At 37.2% G+C, this 19,208-nt stretch overlaps 1 protein-coding gene across 2 annotated transcripts in view; it reads left to right on the top strand.

Annotated features, from left to right (window-relative positions):
• EYS (eyes shut homolog) overlaps positions 1-19,208 on the top strand; it is a 1,023,641-nt gene that overhangs the window by 243,599 nt on the left and 760,834 nt on the right. For both annotated transcript variants that reach the window (XM_026844748.1, XM_026844747.1), the window contains one exon: positions 8,068-8,321. In XM_026844748.1, the coding sequence (XP_026700549.1) occupies positions 8,068-8,321 (254 nt within the window). The remainder of the gene's footprint in view (positions 1-8,067; positions 8,322-19,208) is intronic.

Below are 19,208 nucleotides of genomic sequence, written 5' to 3'. Positions count from 1 at the left end.
GACTCCTGAAATTTACTTTTCTATCTTAAAATGTATATCTCTTTAATAAGGCAGTTATCAAGAGCTGTATTTGATGCAAAGTAGTTTCAGGAAGACATAAGAAAACTCTCACCGGAATATATGGAGGTTTAGATGTGTAAGTGCCATTAACAGCACTACTAGGATCCATTTTTAATGCTATTATAGTCACTCAAAACACCACTTTTATCTTCTCCACTTATTAAGTAAGCCAAAATGGTATGTATTAGTTTTTTATTTATGGCAAATTCATGTAAAACTCTAGATTTTTCTCCCATGAGAAATCTTAACTTATAAACTAATTATTAAACTTTGGTCATAATGTACTGTTCCAGTGGTGGCTTGTTTATAGGAATGCTAAAACCAAGAAAGCATGGAATGTATCCAGTTTAGCTCCAAGAATATCCCACTCTTTTAAACTCTCATGATTCACAAGCTGTCAGGTTTTTCCAGATTATAAATAAGCACTCTACTGTATGTAATTTTTCTAACTTTCTCTCTCTTTACCCGGGCATATTTTGTTTCTTCACCCATTTTGAAATTACTGTTCCAGTCAGCAGTGTCACATGTGTGTATATTTAATATATTCAGAGAATTTCCTTTGAGATCAGGATGGGGAGTCACTCTGAGTGAAGGAGAGGGACTTTAAAACTGTGATAGAGTATAATGCTCAGTAAGGGTATGTAAGAAGACAAACATAATCACAAGTCTTAAGAGTTTTAACTTTTTGGTTCAGTAATCCTCTTACAACTAAAGTGGCCTCAATCACACCGACACAAAACTTATTACTTTGGTTGAGTTATTGCACTTCCAATTGAGTCTGTGCTGTTTGAGATATCATAAGTTAATCAACATGTGTTTAAAGTGATAAATTCTCCAAAGAATTACTGCTCCTGCTATTTTGTTGATGGTGTAGCTGTCAATATGATGAATCTGGGCAGATACCATGCCAGAGACCAATTGCATCCACATACCAAAAGAATCTCTTGACCTTTGGTCAAATGTATCCGAGTAAAAGGAGATTCATTACCTCAGTAAACAGTGTTACACAAAGAAAATATTTTCATTTTCCTTTCAAAGGAACTTTATTATTTCATTATGTTCTCTATAAGAAAAGAGAGAGATCTGATTTAACATGTCTTAATGAGAAGCACATAATGAGTAATTAAAATGAAAGAACACTTCAAGGAGTTGATCTTCATGTTTTGAAAACCAAGCAGGGTTTTATTATTCTGATTTCTTCACCCTTGTAAATTTATTTCTTGCCAATGTTACGTTTTGGACAACCAAGACCCTAACTGAAAGTCCTAATTGATATTATACTGTAGTCTGTTTAGTGAAGGGGAACAACAGAGGGAAAAGACAGAATTTAAAATTCAAGATGGTTTCCATCACCTGTTCCGTTTCTCCTGTTTCTTCAGTCCAGTCTACCCAGATGAAGTTCTAAATTTATTGTAGCCCCAGGAAGGACCAGCAAGAAGGACTGACAACTATTAGATTAACACAATTGAAGAAGCTGTATTGTAGGATTTACCACTGTTTAAAAGGTCATGATAAACTAATATGTTTTAAAAACATATTTTAGTCTATAGATATAGCTCTGAGGTCATAATTTCATGAGGTTTTGTTCAGGAAAACTTCCCATTAGAACTTAGAGTTGGTGTACAGTATTGTTTGAATTGCCAACTCATTTTTCAGTATTCAGTATATAAATTTCATTATATATATAATCTTGAATTAATCTCACTAGGAAAGATTAAAGCCTTGCCTAGTGACACACTGTTAACTAAAATGCTTTAGAATATGAAACACTTCTTTGCATGATGCCAGCAAGATTATGAAAAGTAAACATAATTTAGATAACATTTGAGTATCACAAAACTTAAAGATTCTATTACTTTATTCATCCTTGACTTTTTCCATTTTCTGACAGCTGGATAAATTAAGATGTTAGATTTTTTTTTTTTCTAATTTTCTATTTTTGTGTTTATTCATCCTAAACTATATATGCAGTTTGACTGCAGGATGTAGTTGGCAGTGCCATATAAAGTTAGTGCTATGATATACACAGTTTTCTGTAGTAATAATAGGATTCTTCAACTCGAAAGAGGAAAAATGCTTTTCCTCGCTTTGCTACAACTCCAGAAAGCAGGTGAATATATGTTGCAATTTCTTAGGGAATATTTTTGTAATAAGTTATACAACAGCTTTTCTGCAGAGAATACAGATGTTTACAAAAAAAAAACCAAAATGAAACTAAATAACCTTTTAGTCCATTTATTAATGTGTGTGCAGTTCATACTTCAACTACAAAGCAAAATAATTATTACTGAGTAAATGCAGTTAATCTTCTTGGACTACTATAATAAAAAAAACCCCAAACATTTATTTTAAAATGAATTAGATATTGGAAGTCTTTGCTAATGCCAAGCTTCAGTGCTCCTGTGTGCCTTCTGTCTCAAGAAAATAGCTGGGTTATCTCCTAGCACAGATAAGCATAACCACACCTTCAGTCCAGTCTTTGGGTTTTTTTCAGTTATTTTAAAGATTCATCCATTGTACACAGTTACTTGTGCATGGCCCAAGTCGTGCTACATCTCTTTAGTGCAAGCAGACTGTGGTGGCGTTGTGACAGCTGCCCTGCCTGGACTAACTAGTACCAATTTGCTTACCTGCACACCTGCTGTTCTAGACCTTCGGTGATAAAAAGGTATATCCTACTGCATACTGGCTGTAACAGTTTGCAGCTATGCCATAACCACCTGCATTTGAATAATATGTTCCTTCTTAGACTAAATTCCATGTCTGACATATCTGCATCTCCATTTAACATTTATTTCACATGTATATCAAATTACTGTGCAATGTTAACTAGATCAGGCAGTGGAATAGCAACGTACAGCCAACGGCACGATAGGTATGGGAGCAAACCAATCCACAAGGTAACTGTGGCTTGTGTTTAGTATCCACTACCAAAATCCCTGTTGGCAGTAAAAGCACTGAAGTATTCATTTTCCCTCCTGGGATCTGTTACACTCAAAATCTTGCTATGGACAAAAGAGGACATATGTGAAGCTAAGAAATTATTGGTATTCCCATTAAAGTTAATACAAAATTTTTTATTTACCTTTTCTTGGGTGTCATACTCACGCTTTCAGTGTTCCCCCAGTTTGTAAAGTTAACATTTTAGTCTTTCTTAAGAGAGTAGTTGGGGGGTGTCAGCATCTCCTGGTCTTTGCTGGGAGGTGTGTCACCCCTTCCCCAGCAGGGCCATTCCCAGAGCTGAAGCAGGAGCAGGGAAGGCAGCAGTCACTGTGCCCTGGGGCAGGGTTATACCACTGAAACCTAGCTCAGGCCACAGCAAGGCTGAGTCCCTGCACTGATGTGTCAACCCACAGACAGGGTGTCCTTCTGATAGGAGCAAAACCCATGTTTTCTCAGTTAGAGATTCACTCATGAATAGAAATTCTATTTTATATATATATATATATGTGTATACAAATTAATTTTTAATTTATTGTAGAGAAGTATTTCAGCTTTAAAGCAAATTAACACTACAAATCAATCCATGATTCAAAGCTTTTGATATTATATTCAGTATTTTAGTGCTACTGAAGTATTAATGTAAGGTCATATTCATTAAAATCTAATGTGGTGATGGTATTTTTCCTACTACAAGTGTAAAAGACTTAATGACTTAGAGATTATTGGTCTTGATATTAGTTCTAAGACTGACAGGAAAAGGTATTTGAATTTCAGCTATGTCAGTATTATATCAGTACAGTGTTTAAAAAAAACTGTATTCAAGACCCATTTCATAGATTGACTTAGACATGAAATGATAGCATCTATTAAACATAATTTAGAAACTTATAAAAAATGTTAAATAAATGCACTCAGATGCTGATATCCAAGCCCACAGAACTGCACTTACTCAAATACATTAAATACATTAAATTTAAGAAATAAATTTAATAAAACAAATACATTAAATTTAAGAAATATCCATAGTGCAATTTGTATCTGCTTTGTATATAATAATGTTGAATATATAACACATTAATGTAAGTGTAACTATTATATGTTAATGCTGTTAAATTAGAAAAAATGCAAAGTCATGACTAGTTTAGACTTTTACTGCATAAAAATATCCAATTTTTATTGAAAAATAGGCACATTATAAAGTATAGGTTTTTAATAAAGACTAATTTATTCATTTAAATATATTTTAGCCTTCTTTTGTAGATTTTCCATATATGATATTATATACTAAAGGTATTTGTAAACTTGCCATTAGAACTTGATGTAAATTATTATAAATTACATTCCTAAGGTGTTTATTGAACTTCTAAATCCTATCACTTCTGAATCCTATCACCCCTAAATCTCAGTCTGGATTATAAACAATAAATGAATTATTCTTGGGCTTGACTAGCTGCTTAAATCAGCCACTTTGTCTCACATGACATGAAGATCCAGTTTTAAAGTTATTTTCTAACCATGTTTACACTGAAGAAGAAAAAACCACAACAGTTTCTGCGTATTCAGGAAAGCAGTAACCTATACTTAATAGCTAAACCAAGCAAACTTTTCACACTAAAGTGACAAGAGAATCTTCATGATTCAATTTTATCTTCCCTGAGCAATAATGAAGAGTCTAAAAAATTTAGAGCTTAATTTATCTAAATATCTTAATTATATCTTAATTTGATGATCAAAGGACTGGGAAGCATGCCGTTATGAGGAAAGGCTGAGAGAAATGGGTTTGTTCAGCCTTGAGAAGGGAAGGCTTAGAGGAGACCTTATCACCACATTCCAGTATTTAAAGGGTGGTTACAAAGAAAATGGAGACTCCCTTTTTACAAGGAGTCACATGGAGAAGACAAAGGGTAATGGGTACACCTTACTCCTGGGGAGATTTCAGTTGGACACAGGAGGGAAAATTTTCACAATGAGAACAATCAGTGATTGGAGTGAATCCACCAGGGCAGTGGTGGATTCCCCAACACTGGACTCTCAGGATTCAGTTGGACAGGGTGCTGGGTCATCTTGTCTAATCGTGCTTTTGCCATGATTTTGAGGTCCCTTCCGGCATGGTATTCTATGATTCTATCTTCTGCAGGAGATGAGCCATATTAAATTGAAAGACATTCAGTTATAATATCAACAGTAAAAACAAAGAACATTCCATTCTTAGTTATTTTAGATTTCTCCAGACACTGAAGCACTGAAAAATAAAATACTTAGAACATTGTTGCTTGGAATATGGAATTAGAATCATGAAACTAAAACTAGAAGACTTTCCATTACATCTGTTTCTGTGTAGTTCTTCTGCAATGTCTGAAGATACACAACTAGTAATAATAACAAAACGATATAAAATTCCTTCTCTTTATACTCTTTCTTATTAGGGAGAGCTGTAAGTTAAACATTCTATTCAATATTAATGATAAGAGCTACCTTTTCAAAGAATGATTGAATTTCATTGAGTTGCGTTTTCACAATGCACACACTAATCATTACTGTTAAGAAAAAAAAAAAAAAAAAAAAAAAAAAACACCAGAAAAAATTTGTATGGTCATTTTTTGTTTCTATACTGAGGTTTTATTGTTGGTGGTTTCAGAAACTGTGCAGCTAAAGGTAACTAAAAGTGCACATACTTTGCATGTTTATGCATAATGAAATTTTATGTAAATCAACATTTGCATTTAGCTTTAAAACATTTGTATGAAATTATTTGCATGAACTTCATTCCTTTAAAAAGAGAGAAACAGAATCAGCCTGAGCTCTCAAGAAGAGACAAAGATTTCTTCTTTGCTAAGGAATGACTGAGGTTGGAAGAGAGAATACTTGAGTAGGTACTGCAGTGCAGTAGTAATGGATCTGTAAAGCAAAACTGGTGGTGATGAAGAATACACAGCCACACTATACAAGATATGGAGGGCTTACTTCAAGCAAGCTCTGTTTTGGTGCAGGGACTAAAAGCCCATTAGCAGTTGGTGTGCATTAGCTGTGCTCCAAGGAGCACATCTACTGATTCAGTTTCAACTGAAATAAATCTGATGCTGCTCTGCAATGCGATACAAAACACTGCAGTGGGGAACAGCCAGGAAATTAATCCTGAAAGTTTTCTTCTCATCTGATATAAAATGGTTTTATACAGGTGCACCTTGAGACATGAGGGAGCACAAAGACAAGCCTTGAGTATTTTGAGAAAATTTCCTAGGGCTCAGGAAGACAAAAAGTTGGCAAGTTTGACTAGGAAGTGTGGACCTTCCTGCAAGGAGGCAGTAGAAATAAAAGCTGAAGATATTTGTTTATATACAGATAAAAAGTTACAATTGGTAATTTTTCTATTTAAAGAATTAACTATTACATTTTCTAATAGTACCTGTATTTTCCATAGATTAAAAGCCTTTTAATGATAAGAAAATGACTACACCATCACTAAACTCAGTCCACTATACAGTTGCACATAACAGCCAACATCTTCCTTTATAAAATACTGCCTTTACTGTAGGCTTCTTTTAGTCACATCATGAAAGGGAAAAATCACCTAATTTGCTATGTGCTCTGAGGCTACTTTTAAACTCTCAGAGCTGCACTAATGTCCACAGATTACCTTGGGAGAAAAAAAAAAGATCTAATTGGATTAAACACTAGCAGCTATTAATTTTATACATATGCCTTTTCCTTCTTCCTTTTTCTTCAGAAGTATTTCCTTAGTTTTACAATAAATGGAGCTCCTATTTTATTCTGGCCTTTTCTTGTACATCTCTATCTTGTACATAGATAAGGTTCTTTGCTCTTTCCAATTCTCTGTTGCCAAGAGGAATTTCAGGTAAAATTAGAGCCTATCTGAACAGAGAGCAGAGTATATTGTTGGTGGATATGGTAATAACCCCCTTATAGTCCAAAAGTTATATTGCAAAAAACTTTTGTGGAATCACATTCAAAATACCTACCGTCATGCTATCTTTTATAGGATCCTTTCTGTACACAGACTTGTACATGGAGTATTTTTCCTACTGACTTACAATTATCCTGTTGGAGATTTGATAAGGGATATAAAAATATCTAAGTGGAAATTTCTGCAAGTCTAACACAAAAATGCAGGTATAATAAGCAAGAACTGAACAGTCACATGAACATTCACTTTGTTAAAAACAAAGAAAAAACCCCACCTTTCTGCCAGACAGATCAGTAGGGAAAATTGTTATAATAAAGTCTTGCTTAATATCTTAGTTCTTCCCAGCTTCTAGATAACATCTTTATGGATCGAGAATATGTAAGGTTATTGTAAAATTATCTCCTCCCATGTGAGGAGACACCTAGCTACAATAAGGGAACAATCAATCAAAGAAAATATTGCCCAATACCAGAGATGTTCTAATTTTATGAGATGTGGATCAGCTATGGGATAATTCAGCTTTCTTTTCATTTACACATAAGAAAAAAAAATGGGGAAAAGGGAAGCATGAAAAAGTCATCTCTAGTCTCATACAATTTATATGTCATCCTACATTGTGGGAAAAAAAAAAAATAAATATCCTGCTCAATTTCTATAAAACTTCAGCTACAGACAGAAATTTCAACCTTAGTTTATAATAATAAAGCATTTTATACTGACCTTATGTTCAGAGCAGGCAGGATGTAATATTGTTTTTTCTCTTAGTGATATTGTAGCTAGACACTAATAATTTTCAGAAAATAAATTCTTAAAATTCATAATGCTCATAGAATATACCAGTTTTCTATTTGAGTATTGTCACTGGAATCTTGGTATTAAAAACAATATAGCTATTAGTTTCCCCCATCTAAATAGATGATTTTGATTATTGTGCAGTTCCATTTAATTATTGCAAGCAGTCTGTGTGAAACAGTTACTTAGTGACTAATTAAAGGTAAAGAAAGAAGATTGAAAAAAAATTGCAATTCATTTGCAAGTAATTCAAAGTGAAAATATTGTTAACATTATTAGTCGTTACTGACCTATATATTAAAGACTGGCAGTGATAGTTTTATTTTCTCCTCTCATTTCAATAACAGGTGCATATGTCCCCTTGGTTACAGTGGCACTTTTTGTGAATTTGATAGAGACAATTGCACTGGAAACCAATGCTCTGAATATGGTTTCTGCCATGACCACTTGCATAATTACAGCTGTAAGTGTGTGCCTGGGTATGAAGGACCCTTCTGTGAAGTTGAAATTAATGAATGCTCAAGTTCACCTTGCAAAAATGGAGCTACCTGTATGGATTTAATGGGCCACTTTTCATGTCATTGTGCTGCTGGATTCAAAGGTAAGTTTTCTCTTTTGAAGTGCTTTGTACTACAGATGTGAATGTCCAATTCTAAGTAAGCAATTTTTTATATGATTATTTAATAACAATTATGTGTGTATATATATAAACATATATATATTTTTGTGTGTGACTTACAAGAGTTTTAACTGAATTAGCACTCTAACTCTTAGATTGTGTCTCCTAATTGTTCCTAAACTGATCTTCCGTCTACTAAATGTACAATTCTGAGCATGAGCTTTGACGCCGTTGGCAAAAAAAAAAATTGATCAAGTTCCAAAACACAATTTTAATCGTATTATTTTAATTTCACTGTTATGCAGTCTTAGGCATCATGGATTTAGTCATATACAGGCTGATAGGAACAAATGTTTTGGTACAGAACAGGAAAATTTAAACATGTGGAGGAATGAGATCAGCAGTATCATCTCTGCACACATGGGATATAAACAACTATATTTGAGTGAGTTGGTCAGACTCCCCTTCTACTCAGTGCGGATAAGACATCTGCCTATATTAGACATCTGTTCTAGGATGAGATGGGCTGTAGATTTCTGCACTGTGTTAGATGAAACCCACACAATCTGATAACACGATTCCTTTTTGTCCTAATTTTCTGTTTTGTGTGAATACCCTGATATTCAGACTATGTGTGGGAAGCAGAAAATAATTTTGGATTCAGCAGTTCTGATGTGTTGCATTCCCAGTCTTTAGTCTACATCATCGAGCACAAACATTAATCTTCTGAATGCTTTTCTATCTTTATTGACAATCTGTAGTATACTACTACTAACAAAGGCAAAACCAAATACAGTATGCACAATGTCATCTGTATGAACTAATTACGAACTTACAGCTGATTCTTCCACACTGCTGAGGGTTCTTGCTCCAATTCAGGGAGCATGCATAGTAGAAATTTGTAAGCCCCAGTAAAACCACTGAGATAACCCATGCATTTGGATCTTTCTCGGTCACTGCCAAAGTGCTGAGCTTTTAAGTAATTATAAATTCAGTGCTAATTTTTCATTACAAATTCTGGATAGATACACTTTTAACATTTCAGCACTAACATATTAAACTTCAAATATATTTATATTCATTTACATATATACACACACTTATGTGTGTGATATACACTTGCTGATTTATTGTCCTCAATGTGAGTTGAGTATATAATTTCTTGGTCAGCTGAATACACATTTTAAGAAAGATGATATTTCCTCTTCATGCTCATTTAATAATAAATGTGTAACAAAACAGAGGATTTTCACTGAGGTGGCCTAAACTTCACTAAGATAGCACCACTAAATGTCTAACTACAAGTGAAGAGAAAAAATACTTGGCTAACATGTACAAAATCTAATCTAATATATTTCCAATTCACTGCTGAAATTCCAACCCTTATTTTATACTTTCCTGGTCTTAATGGAGGGCCTCAACCACCCTAATATCACTACAGGATCAATACAGCAGGTTATATGATCTGTTTGGAAGAGTCCCATAGAAGAAAGTCCTGGAGGGAAGAGAGGCTCAAGAAAGCCTATTACCTCCTCCAAGGTCAAGAGCAGGAAGTCAGGAAAAAATGCCAGGAGGCCTGTGTGGATGATCATGTTGCTCCTGGCCAAACAAAAACACAAAAAAGGAAACATAGAGAGGGTGGAAACAAGGACATGTTACCTGGGAGGAAATACAGAGACATTATCTAAGCATGCACTGAAAAGGTTAGGAAGCTCAAAGCCAAAATTCAGTTGAATCTGACAATGGATGTGAAAAACAACACAAAGGGCTTCCACAATGTGTTTGGTTTGTGTGTGGAGGGCCTTTGGTAGTGGAGGAGGGGCTACAGAGGTGGCTCCTGTGAGAAGAATCTTCTCAAAGCTCCCCCTCTGTGATAACATATTTAAGAGGGTGAACCTGAGAGGAGGAGGAGAAGTTGTGAGGGAAATGCCTATGCAAACACCTTTCTTCATTGAAAGAAAGGAAGAGTGGGGACGGGGAGATATGCCAGAGCAGAAACATACCCGTAGTGGAAGAAGCTCAGGAAATACTTATGCGAACTGGATATACATAAGTCCATAGGCCCTGATGGGATGCTCCCACAAATGCTGCAGGACCTGGCAGATGTTATTGCAACGTCACTCTCAATAAACTTGAATTGATCATGGTGATTAGGACCAGTGGTCAAAGACTGGAAGAAAGCAAATGTCACTCCTATCTTCCAAAGGGAAAAAAAGGAAGACCTGGAGCAAAACAGCCAGGTCAGCTTCACTTTGATCCCTATGAAAGTGGTGGAGCATCTAATCCTGGAAGCCATGAATGACAAGAAAATCATCTGGCGTAGTCAGCATGGATTCACCAAGGTTTTCATGCTTGACCAACCTGATAAACTTCTACAATGAAATGACTGGGCTGGCAGACTAGGAGAAGTGTATGTTGTCTGCCACGACATTAGCAAGGCTTTTGGAACTGTTTCCAACAATATGCTCATGAAATAGCTGATAAGTATGGGCTGGATGAGCAGACAGTGAGGTGAACTGAAAACTGAATGAACAACCAGGGTGGTGATCAGTGGCATGAAATAAGGTTTGAGACCAGTAACTAGAACTGTACTCCAGGGGTCAATAATTTGTCCAGTTCTGTTTAACATCTTCATTGATGATCTGACTGATTGGCAGACTGATGACACAAAACTGGGAGTGGCTGATATATCAGAGGGCCATGATGCCATCCAGAGGGACCTTGACAGGCTGGAGAAAAGGGCTGACATTATTCTCATGAAGTTCAAGAAAGAGGAGTGCCAAGTCCTGCACCCGGGGAGGAATAACCCCAAGCACCAGTACATGCTGTGGGACAACCAGCTGGAAAGCAGATTTGCAGAAAAGAACCTGAGCGTCCTAGTGGACATCAGGTTGAATGTAAGCCAGCAATGTGACCTTGTGACAAAGGCAGCAAATTCCTGGGCTACTGGCTTTTTGCCAGCATGTCAAAGGAAATTATTATTCCCCTCTACTATGCAATGGTACTGAGGTCACACTGTAGTACAGTTTCCACTTCTGAGCTCCCCATACAAGAGAGGCATGGAACTACTGGGGACAGTCCAGTGAAGGGCCATTAAGATGACTGAGGGACTGAAGCATCTCTGCTATGGAGAAAGGTTAAGGTAGCTGAGACTGTTCAGCCTGGAGAAGGCTCAGGGAAGGATCTCATTAATGAATATAAATACCTGAAGGCAGGGTGCAAAGAATCATTGAAAAGAATCACAGAATGGTTTGGGTTGGAAGGGACCTTAAAGATCATCTAGTCCCAACCCCTCTGCCATAGGCAGGGACACCTCCCACTAGCCCAGGTTGCTCACAGCCCTCTCCAACCTGGCCTTGAACACTGCCAGGGAGGGGGCAGCCACAGCTTCTCTGGGCAACCTGTGCCAGTGTCTCACCACACTCACAGGGAAGAATTTCTTCCTTATATCTAATCTGAATCTACCCTCTTTCCATTTAAAACCATTACCTCTCATCCTAAAACTACACTCCCTGATAAAGAGTCCCTCCCCATCTTTCTTGTAGCCCCTTTAAGTACTGGAAGGACTCTATAAGATCTTCCCAGAGCCTTTTCTTGTCCAGGCTGAACAATCCCAAATCCCTCAGCCTGTCCTTATAAAGGAGGTGCTCCAGCCACTTGATTACCTTCATGAAAGAAGATCAATCTGGGCTCTTTTCAGTGGTGTCCAGTGAGAGGACCAGATGCAATGGGCAAACTGAAACACAGGAAGTTATGTCTAAAGAGACAGAAATACTTTTTTACTGTGAAGGTGACTGAACACTGGCATAGGTTGGCCATGGAGGTTGCAGAGTGTCCATCTATAGAGAAATTTAAAAGCTGTCTGGACACAGTCCTGGGACAGTGGCTCTAGATGTTCCTGCTTGAGCAGGGGGATTGGAAAAGAACACCTCCAGAGGTCACTACCAACCTCAACCTTTCTGTGACTGTGTGAACATGACTTGCTTATACAAATGATACAATGATATATAACTGGAAAATAGTAATTTTTTTTAAAAAAAAAGTTATCACCCAGTGAGATATTATATAATAATATACCCATAGAAGCAAATTCAAAGTAAAACAAATTTCATGGTATTACTCATTTAGTCATTATCACATGAACTGAATATACTGAATTCAGATGTTTCAGAGATTATAAACCAAAACAATTAATAAAAGGCTGTTTAAACATCTAAAAGATGTTAACACTAGGCTAGTAATTTCATTTTCATATAGTCTCAGAGGGTTTATGATCCTGGGATATTTTCCAGCACATAACAGATTTGAAGCTCAATTGTAACTGCATGTTATGGATCTGAAGAGTATCTCAGCGTACTAGTAAAGAAATGCATTTATTCTTATTTCATTTCTTTTCTGTGTGTTTGTTATGTCATTCATCTGCAATTCAACTTTTTCACATATCCAGATGTACTTCATTTTTCTTCATAAACAGTAAATTCACTTTCAGATTAAATTTCAAAGGCAATAGTAAATAAACTAAAAAATAAAACAGAAGTTATTGTTGTTCAAGACTCTGTACATCTTTGGGGAACTATCATATTTTGTGTACTAGGACTGATAGATTTGCAAATAAGCCATGAGTTCCCAGTCACCAACTTGGTTTCTCTCCTGCTAATAAATGAATCCCTGGGTACTCTTTGATATAACATTAGAATCAGTTTTTATTTCAGAAGAAAAAAATTACATAGAGAAGTCATAGCTGTTTCCTCTGTCTAGATGACTATCAGCATTTCTCAAATGCTTTACATTCTATTAGCTAGGGACCTCTTAGGCACTGTAATGGCATTTGTCATCTTCAAAAGCATGACCTGATTTGGTAAAAAACAAGTTCATAAAAACCCAACGCTTGGGTATTTGCACAGAAAGGTTTACACCACATAAAGTAAATTAAAAATTGGTTTGAATTTTTAACTACTGCAATTTCTTACACAGAAAACACCTTGAATAAAAGAAAAAAAAATAATCAGATATGTAGAACAACAAAGTTGAGAAAGGAAAATGTCAGTTAAGCTCACTAAGGCTACACCTGGACCATCTGTCTTGTTTTTCATATCTTAATTTTCTGCAAAGTAAGCAGAAATGTTACTCAAGCTGATACCTCCCATCTAACACAGTATTTTATGTTGCTTAGAAAGCAACAGAATTGCACCATTTGTTCTTAGGTATACGACTTGAATGCTTTATATTTATATACATTTTACAGAATTGTGGACAATAAGGCAGAAGTGTTGTGAAGACATACTTCAAATATCTTGTTACTGTTACGGATACTAGTTGACTTTAAAAAAAACCTCTTGGTTTTTGTTTTTGGTTGGGGTTTGTTTTTTTTTTTGTTTGTTTTGTTTTGGTTTTTTTTGTTGTTTTTTTCAGCAGTGCTTCATTAAGATTACATTAAGTAGAATTTAAAATCATTTGCTTTTCATCTGATCTAGGAATAGAAAGATTCAGCTTATGTCTTGAAGTAATATTTTCTCAAGTAAGGAGTTTTAGCTAAAAAAAATATTCTTAGACTTCCTTTTATTAACTGTGGTCATTCTGTCTGCTTTTGCGTTGTCAAACTTTATATTTCATTATGCCTATTGTTGGAAGTGTGGGAAAAGCAAACCAGTGAAAATGCAAACCACACATTTCCTTAACACGTGGTGCACAGAACAAGCACAGGACAGGGAGGAGATCCAGTGATTTGTGTTGCCATGGCACCAAGGAGGAATGTGAAGCGAAGTGGAGGCCGCATGGTCCTGTTCTTCCACTTTTCTCAAGGATCATTTGACGTGACTATGCAGATTTATCTCCTGCTCTTCCCCTTCTCACAAGGACTGATTTTCAGTACTCTGCAGACCATCTCTCTCATTCTTCCTCTTTTCCCACAAAACCAGCACACACCTTGCACTGAGGAACGTGCTGTATTGTTACTCAAGAAACAATGGCTTGACCATAGTCCCATTCACACATACATACTTAGATAAATACTACCTGGTGTTTGTATCTAACTCAGATGATAATCTGATACAAAATCAGAGGGACAGATCAACAGGTTTGTGGTGCTTCCCCCCCACCGCCACCTCCATCCGCACCCCCGTGAAGGGACACAGTAAGATTTCGGCCCTCATCTATGCTGAGTGATTACCTGGGAATTAAGTGTGTGTGATTGCAATTGGTTTTTCTATGTAGTGCTATATAACAAACCTGCAGTTTGTGCATTTATCATAGGCAATCTCAAAGAATCTGTAGATATTGCATAAAAATAAATCATACTATCCATGAACCTGACCGCTTCTCCTGAATGCAACCAGACCTACAGCATATGGACTGTTTGTGCATCTGGTGTCAGACCTATAGTTACAGCCATAATTGGAATATCTATTAAGAGATAAATCCAGCTGCCCCTACCTCCTTTAATCTCTAAGGACTAGCTAGAATGCAAGAGGATTCATCTTTTACCAAATCAATTAATTACCTTAAATGCAACACCTATAAAACATAACATAAAATGTTGGTATAACCATATGCAAATGAAACTTTGTATTTTGACATTTTTACATGTGTTTCATAATTCAGACCGATGTTAATAGCAGTGGTGGCAATTAATAAGAGATACTTATACAAAATGTGTATTATATTGAGAAAGTAAGGTCTCAAATCAATTTCAGTTTTAGTCTAGTGTCTCAATATTATATTTTAGAATATGAAGTTAATTTTATTCTATTAAAATAAAAATCAGTTTTGTGAATATTCAATTAGTTCAGATAAAGTATGAAGTTAAGCTCTTTAAGTCAAGCAGAAATAAAACATCCGAAGTTCGAACCACAGAAAGGTGCAAACTTTCAATCTAGTGACCTTACAGAGTTGTTCTTACTTTTGAAGTGAAGAAATATTCAGGGAGGCTTCATCCTTTATGAAAAGGAGTATTTCTTGTTGTCTTTGATCTCCAGTTGTATTTACCTGAGAACTTCAGAATGTCTCTATTTGCTAAAATAGCATTATTTCTTTAACCCAAGTAAGTTACATCAATAACGCTGGTGAAGGAGTAAATATCTTTGCCAACATTTTTAACATGCACCTACTTAGGTCCTTAGACTCTTCTCAAGACTTTTGCTCTCCTGCAGAATAATCCGTCTCTAGTGTGTCATCAATGTGTCTGTAGAAAATGTTGCTGTTAAACATCAGTCCCTGCAATTTGCAGGATTGACAGACTTTCCTAAGTAGATATAATTATTTGTTATATATTTTAAGAACACTGCAACTTTATATCCTTTATAGGATAAAACACAGTATAGAGTTAATAGAAGTAGAATCAGCTTATCAGCATTTTTAACGTTCTCTTTGTACATCAGAATTCAGTAACATGTTCCCTGTAAATTGTTTAGGAATTCATACCCTAAGCTATGATTTATTAAATAACTAATTAAATATTGCATTTTACTACTAATTATGTTTGGATGTGTTGTATTAATGTTCACCTTAAAAGTGTAAACCCAGAAAATATTTATGTTAACATACTTTGATGTTGAAAGTAATTTGTAGCCAATTAGTGATTTTTATCTGGTGCTCAAAGAAGGTTCTCATCATCCATTTCAAAAATTTCAAATGCATAGTTGAGATTATAGATGAAAAAAAAAAAAAAAAAAAAATTTTCTGTGTCTTGAATATTCAGAAAATATGGTCTCACAGTAGCTTCATATGTTCTTTTATTCTCTCTGAAATACTTAAAAAATACTAGCCATATATTGCTTTTTCACTCTAAGGGCATGAATTCTTAAATTTTCCTAGCAACTTGCAAGAAATATTGGGATGTGCCTTTTGTCAGGTGCAACTACTAGTTTAATGCCTCTCTATGTTATGGCACATAACCAGAAGAGCTAGTTATTGTCTACAGTACACAAAAAACAATTACTTTTATTTTCATTACTTGTGCATTTGATTGGCAGAAATTGCACTGGAACATGAAGGCTTTGCCAAGTTTTAACATGATTCATAGGAAGGTTATTCTTCTAGCCTTTTCTGAGAGGTACAGAATTACAAAAACTGCACCTTTTAGATGAAAAATAATATCACTTTTTCAAATCTGTAAATAGTATAATTTTCAGTGGCTAGATAGCAAAATTAGAAGGAAAACAAAAGTGGTCTTGAAGCAATTGTAATGGAGATGCGTAGAAGATAAAGTCTTAGCTGCGTATGGCAAAAATATTGCAACTTTGTCAGGAAAAATACAGTGAACTGTCTGTATTTAATGTGTTAACAGCATTTTCAACTGAATATTTCAGAAAGTTTGATATCTTTCTAAATCATTCTGCAAGAACTGTTAGCTGGCATGACTTATAAATCAGTCAGCGTTTTTTGCAAATATTTCCATCAGTTATGAGAAAGGTACTCTCAGTGCTTGATAACTCCAATGAGGCTGAATGGCATGTAATTGCTTCTTTGTCAACTGAAGTAATTTAGCTGTAATAACAGCCTCCAGCATAAAATCAGCACCTTTATTATCTGAGCAGGGATTTTTTTTTTTTCCATTTCCTTGTTCTCCTAAATGAAGAATGGAATTCATACACATCTAGCATGGCCTAGGTAAATAAAAACAAGACACCTGAAATCAGATAGTTTTCTGTTAAACAAGTATAGCATTATTGTGATTAGTAAACTGTACAGCATTACTTTGGACATTTGGGATTAATTGTCTAAATTGGAATTAAATATTTTAATCTATAGAGTGTTGCAATATAGATGAATACATTAAGAAAAACTACTCACTGAAATTTTAACATAATGGGGGTTAGTAGTATAATATCAGAAATGAAATTCATTTTCTGATGCCATTGGTGAGAAATTTTTACCTATTTATTTTCTTCCAAATGAAGATGCAGATTAAATTACTTTTTCATAGTATCATAGTATCACAGGAATAATTTAGGTTGGAAAAGACCTTTAAGATCATCAAGTCCAACCATTAACGTAGCATTGCCAAGTCCACCACTAAACTATGTCCCATCTACATGCGTTTTAAATACCTCCAGGAATGATGACCCAACCACTTGTGAAGAAATTTTTCCTCATATCTAATCTAAACTTCCCCTGGTGCAACTTGAGACCATTTCCTCTTGTTCCATCACTTGTTACTTGAGAAAAGAGACCAACACCCACCTTGTTACAGACTCCTTTCAGGTAGTGGTAGAGAGCAATAAGATCTTCCCTTGGCTTCCACTTCTCCTGCTAAATAACGCCAGTTCCCTCAGCTACTCCTCATAAGACTTGTGCTCCAGACACTTCGCCAGCTTCATTGCCCTTCTTTGGACACTCTTCAGCACCTCACTGTCTTTCTTGTAGTGAGGGGCCCAAAACTGAACACAATAATCAAGGTGCAGCCTCACCAGTGCCAAGTACAGGGGGATGATCACTTTCCTAGTCCTGCTGGCCACACTATTTCTGATACAAGCCAGGATGCTATTGGCTTTCTTGGCCTCCTGGGCACACTGACAGCTCATATTCATCTGGCTATTGACCAACACTTCCAGGTCCTTTTCCACCACACAGCTTTCCAGCCACTCTTCCCAAGTCTGTAGCATTGCATGGGGTTGTTGTGACCCAAGTACAGGAACCAGCACTGAGCCCTGTTGAATATAATTGATCCAGCCTGTCCAGATCCCTCTGTACAGCCTTTCTACCCTCAAGCAGATCAACACTCCCACACAACTTCGAGTAGTTTGCAAACTTACTGAGGGTGTACTCTATCCCCTCAACTAGACCACTGATAAAGATATTAAACAGCACTGATCCCAATACTGAGCCCTGGAGATCCCAATACTGAGCCCTTCCCTTCCCTTCCCTTCCCTTCCCTTCCCTTCCCTTCCCTTCCCTTCCCTTCCCTTCCCTTCCCTTCCCTTCCCTTCCCTTCCCTTCCCTTCCCTTCCCTTCCCTTCCCTTCCCTTCCCTTCCCTTCCCTTCCCTTCCCTTCCCTTCCCTTCCCTTCCCTTCCCTTCCCTTCCCTTCCCTTCCCTTCCCTTCCCTTCCCTTCCCTTCCCTTCCCTTCCCTTCCCTTCCCTTCCCTTCCCTTCCCTTCCCTTCCCTTCCCTTCCCTTCCCTTCCCTTCCCTTCCCTTCCCTTCCCTTCCCTTCCCTTCCCTTCCCTTCCCTTCCCTTCCCTTCCCTTCCCTTCCCTTCCCTTCCCTTCCCTTCCCTTCCCTTCCCTTCCCTTCCCTTCCCTTCCCTTCCCTTCCCTTCCCTTCCCTTCCCTTCCCTTCCCTTCCCTTCCCTTCCCTTCCCTTCCCTTCCCTTCCCTTCCCTTCCCTTCCCTTCCCTTCCCTTCCCTTCCCTTCCCTTCCCTTCCCTTCCCTTCCCTTCCCTTCCCTTCCCTTCCCTTCCCTTCCCTTCCCTTCCCTTCCCTTCCCTTCCCTTCCCTTCCCTTCCCTTCCCTTCCCTTCCCTTCCCTTCCCTTCCCTTCCCTTCCCTTCCCTTCCCTTCCCTTCCCTTCCCTTCCCTTCCCTTCCCTTCCCTTCCCTTCCCTTCCCTTCCCTTCCCTTCCCTTCCCTTCCCTTCCCTTCCCTTCCCTTCCCTTCCCTTCCCTTCCCTTCCCTTCCCTTCCCTTCCCTTCCCTTCCCTTCCCTTCCCTTCCCTTCCCTTCCCTTCCCTTCCCTTCCCTTCCCTTCCCTTCCCTTCCCTTCCCTTCCCTTCCCTTCCCTTCCCTTCCCTTCCCTTCCCTTCCCTTCCCTTCCCTTCCCTTCCCTTCCCTTCCCTTCCCTTCCCTTCCCTTCCCTTCCCTTCCCTTCCCTTCCCTTCCCTTCCCTTCCCTTCCCTTCCCTTCCCTTCCCTTCCCTTCCCTTCCCTTCCCTTCCCT

This window comes from Athene cunicularia (genome assembly GCF_003259725.1).
Source record: "Athene cunicularia isolate RWA chromosome 3 unlocalized genomic scaffold, athCun1 chr3_part1, whole genome shotgun sequence".
In the NCBI taxonomy this organism is placed as follows: domain Eukaryota; kingdom Metazoa; phylum Chordata; class Aves; order Strigiformes; family Strigidae; genus Athene; species Athene cunicularia.
This window is presented reverse-complemented; position numbering and strand designations above follow the sequence as displayed.